At 31.9% G+C, this 16303-nt stretch overlaps 1 protein-coding gene across 1 annotated transcript; it reads left to right on the forward strand.

Annotated features, from left to right (window-relative positions):
* The first annotated feature begins 402 nt into the window (after nucleotides 1-402).
* Nucleotides 403-11968, forward strand: LOC115880736 (UDP-glucuronosyltransferase 2B18-like). The gene is made up of 4 exons (XM_030898015.1): nucleotides 403-671; nucleotides 5866-6654; nucleotides 11430-11649; nucleotides 11705-11968. The coding sequence occupies exons 1-4, from the start codon at nucleotides 431-433 to the stop codon at nucleotides 11943-11945; spliced, it is 1491 nt and encodes a 496-aa protein (XP_030753875.1). The 5' UTR covers nucleotides 403-430; the 3' UTR covers nucleotides 11946-11968.
* Nucleotides 11969-16303: the final 4335 nt, after the last annotated feature.

The following is a 16303-nucleotide window of genomic DNA, read 5'->3' on the forward strand; positions in this document are numbered from 1 at the left end:
TTTAAAAGTGTAGAACAATTAAATTTGAAAAATGCTTTCTTAACACAGTTTTTTCAAAAAAACTGAAATAAGTACCAAAATTTTGAGGTTTTTTGAGTATCACGTGAGTAGCACAGGGTTTTGAGGGTTGCAAAATAAAACTAATGTAAAATATGCCTTTTAGGGTGTCATATTTAACCCAAAAGGCTAATATTTAACCAAACTTACAGATTTTAGGGGGGGGGGGCGGGCCCCATGGGCCCCCCTCTGTGTCCGCCACTGAATACGTATATACCAAACTATGGGAGTAACTATAACTATAAACTATGAATATACTATAAACAATACACTATGGTAGAGTTCAAGACCATAAATTAAAGTGAAAGTGAAATATTATGCAGTATCGCTTGTTCCTCATTCGAGTGTAGATATATATTAATTGCTTCTAATAATGTATTACTTAATCCTCTCTTTGGCTTTATTAGCCCATTTAAATAGCTCAGCAGTATGCTCGAGAATTTTAGGTGTATTTCCGAGTTCAGGATACAGTCAGTACCTTTTGGCTGAGCCTTTAATGATAGAACTAGCTGAAAAAGGACACGAGGTGACTGTAATTAGTGCATTTGAAACAAGAAATGTTACTAATCTGAGAAGCATTACAGTGCCTATGCCTGTTGATAAGGAAGAGAGCGGTAAGATAATGCTGGCTTTAATTACTTATGCAAGGATTTTTTTAATTGATATATTTAAACATTATTTATTAGGTTAGATGTACAGGGTGAGTCCTAAATGAGTGCAAATATTTTCAAGGCTAGTAGATCTTGAGAAAAGAAACATATTTTCTCTTTATCGCTTTTCAAAGTCCAAAATCACGGAGTTATTTTACTTTAAAAATATAAAAAAATAAATGATTTTTTACTTTTTTCAATAGCAACTGTTAAAATTGCCTTATATCTATCAAAAATAGTAGATAAAATAATACTTTAACGGCAAGGGTAGATTAAAGGATACTTTAAGAGCGAGGATAGGTTAAAAACTTTATTTTTCTTGCGCGTTTTCTAATTGCTTCCATTTTTGAAAATTTTTGTATTCCTTTTCAAAAGTTATGCGGGATTTAAATGGAAGTAGTCTGGTTATGACGCTTGTCGCCTCAGCTTGAATATCTGTTAGTTAGTTGCTTATTTCGTTTTGAGCCATTTCTGGTTCCAATTCAATCAGCAATGGACACGAAAGAGAATTAAAAAATATTGACTGAAAACTGACAACTAAAGAGACAGCTTTATTTATTTGTCAAATTACATAGAAACCAACGCCAACTCAGCACAATATTTTTTCTACTTGTAATAAATTCCTTGAAATAATAATTTCTGAATATTTTTTAAAACGTAACTCACTATGGCAAAAATATTGTTTGATACACGACGATAAAATTGCATTATCGTCTCCCGAAAAAATCTTTTCGGTCGATGATAAAATACCATTTTATTGTCTTGTAAAAATAACTATAAATTTTGAAAATCACTGGATCTTTTCTAGGTTTTCTTTCTTGTAAATTTAATCTACTACCTAAGTTGTCATATTATCAAGATATTATGTTTTTTACATCCAAAATTTTCCAAAACATTAACAAAAAAATCTCAACAAGCGCGTTTCTGGAGTCGAAATATACTACTCCTAAAAATATTTATATTTATTTAAGAATTTTTTTTTCGCGAAAGAAAAATTTGGAAAATTTAAAATTTGTTTTAAAACAAATTAGGAAATTCGGAATTTTTTTAATTAAACGGTTTTATTTAGCTCGACCCGTACGGTATTTATTTATTTGTTTGTTTATTTGGGTCAAAATTAGAAATTGAAATTTAAGTACCTTTCTGTTGTCAGATTGATCTGAAATTTGGTACACACCTTTAGTTCCGATGACAATACAATATAGTAATATCAATAACATTGTAAATCTAAGATGGCCGCCGGTACAAAATGGCGGATTTCATATTTTTCCACAACCCCCTCAATATGGGTATCAAATGAAAGGGCTACACTAGTAGAATACTTGTTACAAAATTTAAAATCCAAGATGGACGTCGTTACAAAATGGCGTATTAGGTGAGGGCATGAGTAGTCGTGTCCAGAACAGTTGTGTCCAAGATTGTGTGACGTTAGAAGGACAGATAAAAAAAAATAGGTGATGAATTTGTGAAAATGTTGCGGTCCAACATTGACGTTACAAAAGGATTGGTAAATGGTGCTATAGGCCACATTACAGAAATTGTTTGGCCTCAGTTCCGTCGAACCCAAATGTACGAAACAGATGTACCATCAGTTTGGATTGACTTTGGCAGAGACGGCATACACGTTATACACCCGAAAGCCATACAGTTTCCAGCAAAATTTAATTATGGTACGGCTGAAAGAAGGATTACCCTTAATTTTGTCATGGGCATCCGCCGTCCATAAAATGCAGGGCAGCACACTCGACCATGCAGTAGTGTATTTGGGCTCAAAATTGTTTGAAGAAGGGCAAGCATACGTGGCTCTAAGTCGAGTCAAGTTTCTGGAAGGGCTATGTATTGAGGAATTAGATTGTAATAAATTATCAGGTAAAAAACCATGTAATAATGATGCACTAAATGAATTAAATAGAATGAGGAATATTCGGTGGGCATTTCCGTTAAAAACTAAAAACTAGAAAATAAAAAATCGGTAAAAAAACTTTTAAGTTAAACGGTTTTATCTTATGTGCACTGAAAACTAGAAAATAATAATAACAATTAGGTATTTTGAACTTCAATTTAGTTCAGAAATATTTTAGTACTAGGCAGAATAGCTTTTAGGCATATTAGACTAAAATAAAAACGTGGGGCCCATTAACTATTGCTGTAATACTTTCATCTATACTAAGTGTGGATTGTATCGACTTACTATAATCGTAACTGGAGATTTTGACAATCAATAACCAGCCGTGGCGGCTTCACCAGCGAACGCCGAGCTCATGATCTACCAAATTATAAAGATATGCTTTGCCATAGGTAGGATTTCAGAGGGGCTACACGTTTTTATTTTAGTCTAATATGCCTAAAAGCTATTCTGCCTAGTACTAAAATATTTCTGAACTAGAAGTTCAAAATACCTAATTGTTATTATTATTTTCTAGTTTTCAGTGCACATAAGATAAAACCGTTTAACTTAAAAGTTTTTTTACCGATTTTTTATTGTTAGTTAAAAAACATGATACTGTTACGGATTCCATGGGTCCACTAATTTAAACTCACGATAAAGTTCTTAACGGATTTATTTTCTCACTATATACACAAAATTTATACTGATTACGACACACAATTAACTATTTAAAAATCTTTTGCTAAATTGTTACTGTTCACAATATAAAACTAAACTAAACTGTTGAGCGCAGCAGCGCCTTATATATCGCTGCTGATCTTCTGGCAAGTTCTGTTCTAGAATTCTATCAAATCCTTTTGGCTTCCAGCAATTTCTGTTTGGTTTGTAATTACAGAAATCGCTTTTCTTCTACTTTACCCGCTCCCTGACAGATGTTCCACACACCTTAATAATACCACAGATTATTGCAGATTTATTAGTAAGACCATAGATAAAAGACTTATTATATATATATAATATTAAATAGATAGGCAACTGATTACAGTTAAGGGTTGGAACCTTTGGTGTTACACAGCAAAATAAAAACACTAAATCACCACAATACACCAAAACACTTTTACTTTTACACTGGACGCGCGTTTCGCTAACCATGTTAGCATCATCAGCAGATGATTATAAACTAAAGCACAATCTACAAGTTGAGCGTTTATATACTCGCTCAGTGGGCACCGAGTGGGCGTGGCAAAATCTAGCCAACGGAGTCAGAGCCAACTGAGCGTAACAGTTAGATTTCCGCTACTAGAGTAGTAGGAACAAAGAACTTGAAGGAATTGGACCGTTGACTCTTTTCATACTATCTTTACATTTATTAATTCTGATGCTTTCATATGCATCTAATTGCCTGTAATTTGAGACTTGTTTAATTAATTTTAAATTATTAAGATCTATACAATGTTCATTATCAACAATATGTTCGGCAACTAGACACCATAGATAATTTTATTTCTAAGTTAAATAATAGTTTTCCTTCCATTAAATTTACGCATGAAATTGAGAACAACGACAGATTACCATTTCTAGATGTATTAGTTATTAGAAATACTAATAATTGCCTGGAATTTGATATCTATAGGAAAAATACGACCACACGCAGATATATTCCTAATGAATCACATCATAGTGTTGAACATAAAATGGCTAGTTTAAATTTCTTAGTTCATAGATTACTTAGTTTCCCACTTTCCAATGAAAGATATGAAATAGAAAGAGATTACATTAGGAATGTAGCTGAGTGTAATGGATATTCTCCTTCACTAGTTGATAAATTAATTAGAAAACGTAGGTATAGGTTAATGATTTCTGAAAATTCGACTTTTCAAGTGGAGAAAGATACGTCTAAATATTTTTCGATACCGTTTGATAGAGGGTTATCCCGTGGTTTAAAAGGAATTTTTAAGAATGTCAATTATAAACTTGTGTATAGTGCTAATAATAAATTACAACAATTATTAGGTAATCCAAAAGATAAAACACCTCCACTGGAAAGGTCGGGTCGTTCCTCCACTCCAAGGAAGGGGGGTTGTTTTAGTTAATTTAAAATAAATTTAGACATACATGTAAGAACACTTTGTGTGCTTTTAATTAGGTCGAACATATTATAAACGATAAATCAACTTAATTAAAAGCATACAAAGTGTTCTTATATGTGGGATATTAATTAAAAAAATATTAAAAATACTAGAAATATTAAGTTGTTACAGTTATAATTTAATCTTTGGCGGTTTTTCACCAAATAGCAGGCAGTTTTACATAATTTTCCTCCGTTTGAAGTGAATTGGAAACGGTTATATAATTTTGGTGTAGGCAAGATTCCCAGTTTGTTTCCGTGTGAGACCTGAAATAATAAAAACAAATTAAATTAGATTTAATCATCTGCTGATCATGCTAATATGACGCAACGCGCGTCCTTAATTCCTTACATGCACCGTAAAAAAAATTAAATAACTGCTCAGCAATTAGGATTTATTAGCAGTACTAATTTAAAAAATCTATAACTTTAAGTAGATGTATTTAGTTTTTATTTTATTATTATTATAAAAAATAACTAAGAGTCTATACAAAACACAAATTGTCCCACCATTTTTAAAAAACATTGTCTAAAACAGAATCCATTGCCAAAAAATCTGAAGGAATTTAATTTTACAATAATTCCATAAATCAAAACGAAATCAAACCATAAAATCACAACAAAGGCGTCTCTGAGTGTCAGTTAAAAATCAAATTTTATTGTCAGATAGACATTTGCATTGTTGATATTGACAGTTTTAATATTTTGCGCCTCTGTATCTTGGAGGAAAAACTATTTTTAATGAACTGTAATTTCCATTTAAGTTTCCCAGCCATGAGTAAGACGGAGAAACTAAATAAAACAAGGATGCATTCGGTCGCTTTAAATTACCGGTTTAAAGCTTGATTTTCATGCATCCGTTGTCCGGAAAAGAGAAAATTGGTTCCTTTTATTAAGATCTACCAGCCCTGAAAATATTTGCACTTATTTAAGAGTTAACCTATAAATATAATATTTTTTAATCTGTCCAACGGATAGTATAACAGTGACATTTCTTGTCTGTAATTTTAATTCATAGGTAAATTAATTTTTTGTAATTTTTGAATATCGTTTGTTGAAATATTACCTGACTTGTTGGGCAGATTTTATAATCTGTATTACTGAAAACAATAAAACACTAATAACTAAAACTTTTGTTTTAGATAGCTTGTATAAACTACAGGACTTGAATATATTCAGAAATCTTGAAGTATTTAATGAACTAACACTAGCTTGTACAGAAAACATCTTGAAAGACACAAAAGTACAATCTTTACTGAATTCAAATGAATCTTTTGATTTGGTGATTGTTGAAACATTTAATAACGAAGGGCATCTTGCTTTTGCAAAACATTTTAAGGCACATTTAGTATTATTTAGCTCCCAAGCTCTTTCTCAATGGAATGCAGAATTAGTCGGGAACATTAATCTTCCCTCGTATTTACCAACACCTTTTTCTCGAAGTGTACCATCCATGAATTTTATGGAAAGGTTCATAAATACTATGGCTATGTGGTACGACAAATATCTTAAAATTTTCTACCATTATCCAGCTCAGCAAGCATTGATAAATAAACATTTTCCTGTAAAGTATAAATTAGAAGATATTATGTACAATGCTAGTTTAATGTTAAGCTGTTCACATGTGAGTACTAGTGGCTCTATATCGCTAACGCCATCTGTGATTGAAGTTGGTGGGTTACATATAAAATCAAAAGGATTACCCGATAATTTTAAGTCCTTTCTGGATTCAGCAAATGAGGGTGCAATTTTATTTAGCATGGGTTCAAACTTAAGAAGCAGTAGTTTGTCTAAGGAAACTATCAGAGAAATTGTTAATATGATAGCAAATTTGCAGTATAAAGTAATATGGAAATTTGAAGATCTGGATTTGGAAAATAAACCTAGTAATCTACTGATATCAAAATGGGTACCTCAAAATGATATTTTAGGTATTATACTCGGTATTATATACAGGGTGTTTCAAAACAAATGCGAAAAACTTCAGGGGGTGATTCCTTGTTCAAAATAAAGGGTAGTTTGCTTCATAAACGTTGGGTCAAAAGTCAACCATTAGGGAGATATTGCGGTACAAAGATGGCGGAAAAATAATGTTTTTATTTTTTATCTTGAAAACAAAAAGAGATAGACTACTATAATTTTATGGAAGCATTACTGTTATGAAAACACACTTTCTGGTAATTTTTCACTTTTTAAAATGAGTGGAAGGGTTGAAATAAACTACCCCTATCATTCTTGTTAACGAAATTTAAAGAAAAATCTTATCAAACACATGCAAAAAAATTAATTTGGATAGTTTAGTTTGTTTAGAAACTTTTATCTCTTGTATTTTTTGATAAAACTCACCGATTTGAAATTAAAAAATAAAATGTAAAGCATTACATGTCAGGACAAAAACATTTTCTGATAAAGAATCTAGTGGGCTGCTGTAATTTTTTAGGAAAAATCTAGTCGGCCGCTGTTACTTTTAGGATGTTCCTAATATTATTTTATTTGACATTACTCTAGTGCAATACGTTATTATCTAGATGATTATTATTATCGTTATTATCACTAGATTCTTAATCTAAAAATGGTTTTTGTCCTGACATGTAATGCTTTACATTTTATTTTTTAATTTCCAATCGGTGAGTTTTATCAAAAAAACACAAGAGGTAAAAAAGTTTCTAAAGAAACTAAACTATCCAAATTAAAGCATTTGCATGTGTTTGATAAGATTTTTCTTTAAATTTCGTTAACAAGAATGATAGGGGTAGTTTATTTCAACCCCTTCCACTCATTTTAGAAAAGTAAAAAAATTACCTGAAAGTGTGTTTTTATAACAGTAATGCTTCCATAAAATTTCATTAGTCTATCTCTTTTCGTTTTAAAGATAAAAAATAAAAACATTATTTTTCCGCCATCTTTGTACCGCGATATCTCCCTAATGGTTGACTTTTGATCCAACGTTTATAAAGCAAACTACCCTTTATTTTGAACAAGGAATCACCCCCTAAAGTTTTTCGCATTTGTTTTGAAACACCCTGTATAACTTACATCTATTCGTATACGCACATGGCCAAAATTATTGCATATATCGTTTAAAAATATAGGGAAAGGAATTTAAAGAATCTTTTAAGGGGTTCCATAATAATATAGTGTCCGTCCGTCCGTCCGTCGGTCACAAAGGTCTATCTTATGAACCGTTATAGCTAGACAGTTGAAATTTTAACAGATAATGTATCTATGTTGCCGCTATAAGAACAAATACTAGAAACAGAATTAAATAAATGTTTATAAATAAAAAAGTACCTTCACTAAACATTATCTTTTAAGTAAACATTTTACATAGAATCTTTCAAGTCCTCGGTGGCCGCGTGGTTACAGCGTTAGGACTTTATGCTGCTATGACGTTGGAGCCGTAGTAAGGCAGGTTCGAATCCTAGGCGACTTTTTTTAATCGTTTTTTTTTAATTTTTACATATTTTTACGTTTTTATTTATACTTTTTACATATTTATTATTGATTAATACAATTTTTAGTAATGTGTAGTAAATTTCAGCTAAGTCGGAAAAAAAGTTGATAGTAATATAGTGTCTAATGTTGTACAGATAATGAATGGTACGGAACCCTTCGTGCGCGAGTCCGACTCGCACTTGGCCAATTTTTTATATATAGCTTTGATAATCTGTAATAAACCTTTTTTTTGTTAAAATGGATATGGTAAACAATGTTTATCGTTCAGACCCAATATTATTACAAATTCTTGCAGATTTCGATTTGTGATCTCTTGGATTTCAGAAGAAATATGACCATTGTTTTGGGCTTAAAATGCCTAGAAACATTATTTCACAGTTTAATACAGTCAGAATAGTAACACCACGGCATATAAATCACACGGCAGGCCGACTCGCTTTGGCGGGAACGCTAGGCGCATATCCTTGCGCACGTCGCCATTATGGGTGCCAGCAACAGAAATTAACCAGTGTCGTAGTCTTTGTCATCGACAACATACAGTTACGGCAGCTTTGAGTCAGTAGCGTGCGGCTTAATTTATTTCATTCTTTTCTTGAGTGATATATTTTGTTTTTTTATTTTTGTTTATTGTGTGATATATTTGGTTTTTGTAGTTTAGTAGTACAATGGATGTCCGAAATTCTTTTAGTTTTAATACTCAATCAATGTCTAAGGCATTCAAAGTAATTTTTATTATTAGGTATCCTGCAAAATGACAAACAAGATTCGTTTCTAAATTACTGTTTTTCTGATTATCCGTATCTATTTTTAATTTTTATGGATAGCTTATGACAATTAAGAGAGAAAAGAACAGAGGTCTCGTTATTTTTTATAATAAGGTCTGCCGTTTTTAATAAGCTGTTTGCCAGATCATTTTGGCAATTTTCAGTACCCGTGTGTAATATTCAGACACAAAGTTTTTTAAATGTTCTTCTAAACTGGATGAATTTATCCTGGATGGGAATAATGATAGGTTTACAAGATATTGGAATTACAAGATAAAGTTAACGTACCAGATTTTTATGAGTGCAACTGTACACTCAAATCTCGCGACAAGCTTTTATATAATATAAAATTGTGTAAGTGTAATGACGTTATAAGTTCATAATAAAAGTTTTAAAGAAAAAGTTAATTTTTTTCTTTTTAATGCATTTAAATAAAGGCTTGCTTCTAAAAAGTTTTTTTTCTTAAATTTATTTCTTACTTTTCAGTTATGCTGGTTTCTCAGTGCCACACACACACAAACTCAATTCTTTTTCTTAAATAACTTCCTATGGGCATCCTAATAATATGTATAACGATTTTCATTAAAAAATGAGAACTTAAAAAAAAACGACAGCTGTCAAATTTGACAGTTCAAATATGAGACAAATAAAATGAAAACCGACTATGGGGTATGGAGCATCCAATATATCGATTTTTATCAAAATCGGACAACTTTGAGATTTTTTTGACAGCTGTCAAATTTGACAGCTCAATTTTTTTTCTTTCATTTTAACCCAAATCAACCTCAAAATCGGTTGACTTTGAAATTTTGACATGTCATTAAACTGTCATTTTTTCAAGATGGCCGCCCATATATATATTTTTTTTATATGTATATACCTTTGAATAAGAAGACTAGAAGGAGCATAATGCTATCAAGCAATTTTTTTTTCTTTCAAGGACCCGTTATCCGAATTTATCCGTGGTGTACGGCATGTTTTTTAATTTTAATTGTCTATTCTCTACAGTTAAACGTTTAATTGATTTTTTTATTTTTACTTTTCGAGGAGTATGCGCGGTTAACGATTCATTTGTTTAGATAAAAGTATTGGTGTAAATAAAATTCAGTTTCAGTCAATTACAGTACTTTTTTTAATACGGCCCAGTCTATCAATAGTTTATTTTCTGGGAAATTTGTTGATACATTTTAATCCGGCCCTGACTCGGCACCCATAATGGTGTTTTCAAGGTAATATTTTTAAACAATGATGCCGTGGTAACACTATCTAAACAGGGCTATCGGCAAGTTGCAATAGCTGAAATTGTAAGAGTTAAGCAAAGCGATGTTTCGCGAATATTAAAAAAAATCAGGGAGGCAAACGAGGTTACAGACCGGCCTGGAAGAGGTAGAAAGAGAGTTACTACTGCTGTGCAAGACCGTCAAATATCCCTAATTGCACGATGCAATCCCCTGCTTTCTAGTACTGCTATTAAAAATGAGTTAGCTCGCTTTGAAGGAGTAAATATTTCAAGAAAGACTATAGCAAGAAGACTCCATGACAGAGGATTACATTTAAGGAGACATCTACGTGTTCCGAAGCTTAATTTACAGCACAAAATTATGCGACTACAATGGGCAGATGAGATGATAGCAAATGGACCTAATTGGAATTTCATCATGTATTTAGTGATGAAACAGGAAGCCTAGTCAGACTCGCAACGAATTTTGGTTTGGAAGACGAGCACGCTTGAATATGCAGCTCAACCCCGTGTCCCGTTTCAAGGGGGAAGCATTATAGTATGGGCAGGTATAATGCACGGAGCTCGAAATCTTCGTTTTTATTGATGGCACAATGACAGGTGCCTCATATCTTAGAGACGTTTTAGAGCCTATTGTGCGTCCATTTCGAGGGGCAGTGGGGGATGAATTTGTTCACATGGATGATAATGCTACTCCCCATCGCACTTTAGCGGTTCGCGAGTTTTGTGAGGAAGAGGGTATAAGAAAACTGTGGTGGCCACCGATGTCTCCAGATATGAATGTGATCGAGCATGCTTGGGCATGGCTAAAACGCCATATTGCCAAAAGGAATGATCCCCGCGTACCTTGAACTGAAAATTGCTGCGCGCGAAACATGGGAAGCCATTCCTCAACATCTTCTGGACAACTTAATTGAGAGCATGCCACGTCGTCTCACAGCTTGCATTAAGGCTCGAGGGGGCAATACAGACTATTAGTTGTGAGAATTAATTAAAATTGTTTTCAATATTTTCTGTTTATTTGTTTTTGTTGATTTTCACTCATAAAATAAAATGATAATAACAGCCTAGTTGCACTTAGATCTTTGATTTCATATTAGTTAATTAGTTATATTAGTGTAGTAAGTCAATATGTCCAAAAATATAAAAAGAATCATATTAGGTCGAAAATAAAATAAAAATATCATTATATGCAATAATTTTGGCCATGTGTGTATTTAGAGTTAATTAATGTTCCAATTTCCAGCACATCCAAATATAATAGCTTTTATTTCTCACTGTGGTATGGGCGGTACTACAGAGGCTGTATATCATGGTGTTCCGGTAATAGGTATACCTGTTTTTGCTGATCAATTTGCTAATGTTCTTAGATTAGTACGAATGGAAATGGCTGTGGAGCTTCCCTTTCAACAACTGAGTGGAAAAGTTCTACAGGAAGCTATTCAGGAAGTTCTACACAATAAGAAGTTAGTATGCTAACATTTTTAAAAGTATATGCTATTTTAATATCAATATTTTCAGATACAGGGAAAATGCGAAAACGAGGTCTAATGTAATGCGTGATCGAGTATTGGAACCCCTAGATGAAGCTGTATATTGGGTAGAATATGTGATAAAACATGATGGTGCTCATTATTTAAAGAGTTCCTTTAGTGACCTAGCATGGTACCAACTGTATTTAGTTGATGTTATTTTAGCAATTGCTGTGATACCTTATGTAATATTTATTCTAATACGTCTTATGGGAAAGTTATTAACATGATTTATAATTTAGAATTTATAAGAGAATTATAAAGGTTGGTTCCATTTATAAGAGAACCAAGAAAATATTATATTATATACTTATACAAACTTGTTTTATTAATCCCTTCAAATAATTTTCATCTTACATGTTAGTTTTAGAGAAATATACAGGGTGGTCTGAACTGTATTCCGAAAACTTGGGTAGCATATTCTGGAGAAAGAATGGTAATATAAGTTGATAAGTTGGCGAATGTACCAGGATTATAATAAATGTCGTAGTCGCTAGATGACAAGGAACGTTAGACAGTTGAGAGTAGTGTGTGTAATTCTGGGTAACTACTATGTACTAATCTTATGATGATTATTAAACATTCAGTAATCAAGCAATGCTTATTTATTTAATTACTATAACTCAGTTACTAGTAGAAATAATACATGGTGTCAGTGTGGACCAGTGTGGTGCCCTAAGACCAATTTCGCCCCATGTATGTAATCAATTTGACCCCGGCCTTAAAAGTTTGAAATTCCCGCGAACTTATTAAACTTGTTGCCGAGCGCCTCAACATGGCGGCTCAGAAGACATAAAATAACATGTGCATAAAGGCCAAATAAGGAAAATTATCATTGTATTTTACTTACCAGCTAAAATTTGCAATAGTCCGAAAATTTTAAATTTAGTTAATTAATTTCAACAGCGTTTTTTGCACAAAAAATAGATAAAAAATGGCACACTCGATTGCATACGTCTTGTCATTAAAGCTTTAGTAAACAAGACCGATGCACACCACCGCTTCTAGTTGCATAAATTTGGGGCTAAATTTAAAAATGTGACTAAACCATGTAATTATCAATTTCGCCCCCGGTTATCAATTTCGCCCCAAACTACGGTACTAGTTATTATTAGTTTTTGAAGTTAGGTGATATTAATTACCTATATTCGCATCATCATGGGCTATAATCAATTGTAGATTATTCGTCAATCAATCTGAAATATGTAATATTATTTACTTTACATTTACGAAAAATTATCATTATCTTTTTTTATGAAAATTTTGAGGTTAAATGGGGTATGGAATAAAACGACGTGAATAAATAAGTAGTAACACGCTGAATTTGAAGTTGCGTTACAACAACGTGATTTGGATTTGTGATCTGGACGATCTGGAATTATTGTAAGGCTAACTAGTCTTTTGAAAATATGGAATCGTTTTTCCGTTCACCGGAACCGCTTCCCTGGAAGGAAATATTGCCGAGGACTGGAGAAAATTCAAACAAGTTTGATATTTTTTTGGAGGTAAAAGGACTTAAAGAAAAAGAGCAGAAAAGCAAATGGCGGCGTTCTTGAACCTGATTGGCAAAGAAGGCCTGGAGCTGTTCAATTCGTTTAGTTTGACAGACGACGAAGCGGCAAATTTGAAAACAGTGAAGGAGAAATTTGATGAATACTGCTGTCCAAAGGAAAATGTAATCTTTGGAAAGTTTAAATTCAATTCAATTATACAAAGGCAAAGGCAAAGTTTTGATACCTTTTTGACAGATTTACGGAAAGCGATCAAAACAACAATAAATGTCGTAGTCGCTAAATGACAAGGAACGTTAGACAGTTGACAGTAGTGTGTGTAATTCTGTGTAACTACTATGTACTAATCTTATGATGATTATTAAACATTCAGTAATCAAGCAATGATTGTTTATTTAATTACTTTAACTCAGTTACTAGTAGAAATAATACAAGAAATAAGTAAAAAAGTTGGTAAATCCTAATATACTTAGATTCGGAGGGATAGGGTGTAGAAGATTCTTTTTTATTTCAATTTTTTCCAAATAATTTCTGATCTAACGTCGATATTTGAATGAAAATTGGTGTTTGGGAGTTTTTTGATATAAGAAATTTGATTTTGATGTCAATATGATTGCGTATATCTTAATAAAATCTGTTTACATTTTTTCAGTAATTGTAGTAGCGCTTTGGTGCGTGAATCTCTAGTCAATGGATATGCCTATCATTTAAACTCCCCTCCTCCTGGTCCTCTATAATTGACGCACTTTTAGTAACACAAATCAATTTTCGTTTTTTCATGGATAGGTACCTATAATTCATTCCTTGTTCCTGTTATTTTCTTGGTATTTTCTCCTTTTCATATCGAGTAATCAGTTGGGTATTTTGCTTGTATAACGCAAAACTTCCAAGCAAGACTATAATAGAGGCTTGGTGCCTCTCAACCGATTTTCACAAGCTTTTTTTTAACTTGCTTTGTATGTAATTATTATATCTAATGTATGTATGTTTGTTCGGGGCAAATCTTGTAAGCTAAATTAGAACCACTTCCTTTCATTGTAGGAAATTGAAATTTGGCATGTAGGTTCAGTCCCGATGACAATACATTTTTTTGCAAGGCATGGTCCGAATTTTTGACAGCTGTCAAAATGGCGGCATTTTTGAGGTTTTTAATTTTTTAAAATTCTATTTATGAATGGATCCGGCTGAAATTATATATAATACAGGTATATTGTGGATATATACATATGAAAAAAAATATATGGGCGGCCATCTTGAAAAAATTACGGTTTAATGACATGTCAAAATTTCAAAGTCAACCGATTTTGATAAAAATCGATATATTGGATGCCCCCTACCCCATAGTCGGTTTTCATTTTATTTGTCTCACATTTGTCCTGTCAAATTTGACAACTGTCGTTTTTTTTTAAGTTCTCCTTTATTTTATTTATTAGGATGCCCATAGGAAGTAATTTAAGAAAAAAATTGAGTTTAAGTGTATGGCGTTTGTGAGTTCGAGAGCTGTCAAAGTTGACAGCTGTTACTGTTAAAATTTTAGTGTTCGGGGTTTTTGGAGATGATGCGTTAAATGAAATGAACAGACTGAGAAACCAGCATAACTAAAAAGTAGAAAATAAATTTTAAGAAAAAAAACTTTTTTAAAAACAAGCTTTTAGTTAAATACACTAAAAAGAAAAAAATAAACTTTTTCTTTAAAACTTTTATTATGAACTTATAACGTCATTACACAATTTTAATATTGTATAAAAGCTTGTCGCGATATTTCTCTATACATTGATAAACAAGTAAATTAAATTACTTATCTATTTGATTTTAATTGTAAAACTTTTCAAACTAAATAAATACATACGAGTAACTAAACGTTCTTCATACGAGTAAGTACATACGAGTAAGTACACAATTTTAACATACCATATAACCATATTTTAAATGCATTAAAACTAACAAAATTTTGGTACGTTTACATCCACAAATTGTCTGAGTCGTTAATGCTTGTCAGTGTACAAAGCTAAAAAATACTCATCTCCTAGACTATTAGATGTGTTTTGATTGATGGGTGACAAATAATATACCTGAAATATACAGGGTGTTTCAAAACAAATGCGAAAAACTTTAGGGGGTGATTCCTTGTTCAAAATAAAGGGTAGTTTGCTTTATAAACGTTGGGTCAAAAGTCAACCATTAGGGAGATATCGCGGTACAAAAATGGCGGAAAAATAATGTTTTTATTTTTTATCTTGAAAACGAAAAGAGATAGACTAATGAAATTTTATGAAAGCATTACTGTTGTGAAAACACACTTTCAGATAATTTTTTACTTTTTAAATGAGTGGAAGGGGTTGAAATAAACTACCCCTATCATTCTTGTTAACGAAATTTAAAGAAATATCTATATCTATCTCTATAAACTAATGTTGACTTTGAAAATAGTTACTAACTGTCACTAGAAAATTGCCATGGCGACACCAGCCATCTTGATTACAATTTTATTTAAAAATCGCTTTTTATTCATAATCTGAGCTAGATAGGTATAGGAAACCCTAATTTAGTTTGAAAGAGCATTTGAATCTGCTTCGATTTATTTAAAAAATACAGGGTGTTACGTTTGAAATAACAAAGTTTTTATATAAAATATATCCTTAAAATAGATTAGCAACTTTTGATAGCCCTGTATACATTTAAGGAACCAATACCATTTTTTAGTAAAGTTTATTTCTCTACCTTTAAATTCAGCATAAAATTAATTCTGAAAAGTAATGTACAGGGTGTTAATAGTCTATTCTATTATAGCATGCAAATTTAAATATCTTTACATATCTCAAAAACTAAAGATTTTAAACATATTTAACCCTTATAATAAATGCCTTTTTTGGGCACAAGAATCGAAAAATGAAATAAAATACCGGGTGTTCCATAAGAAAAAATATAACTTTGGTATGGATCTTAGTTCTGAAACACCCTGTATATTTCAAAATAATTTTAAATTGTGCACATTGTCTCCCCATAAATCATACAAAATATTTTGTTTCTACATTTTCCGTTTTCGTATAATCAACGGAAACGAATGAGGTGCGCCA

Source organism: Sitophilus oryzae, unplaced genomic scaffold (genome assembly GCF_002938485.1).
Source record: "Sitophilus oryzae breed Bouriz unplaced genomic scaffold, Soryzae_2.0 scaffold_1657_pilon_pilon, whole genome shotgun sequence".
NCBI lineage: Eukaryota > Metazoa > Arthropoda > Insecta > Coleoptera > Curculionidae > Sitophilus > Sitophilus oryzae.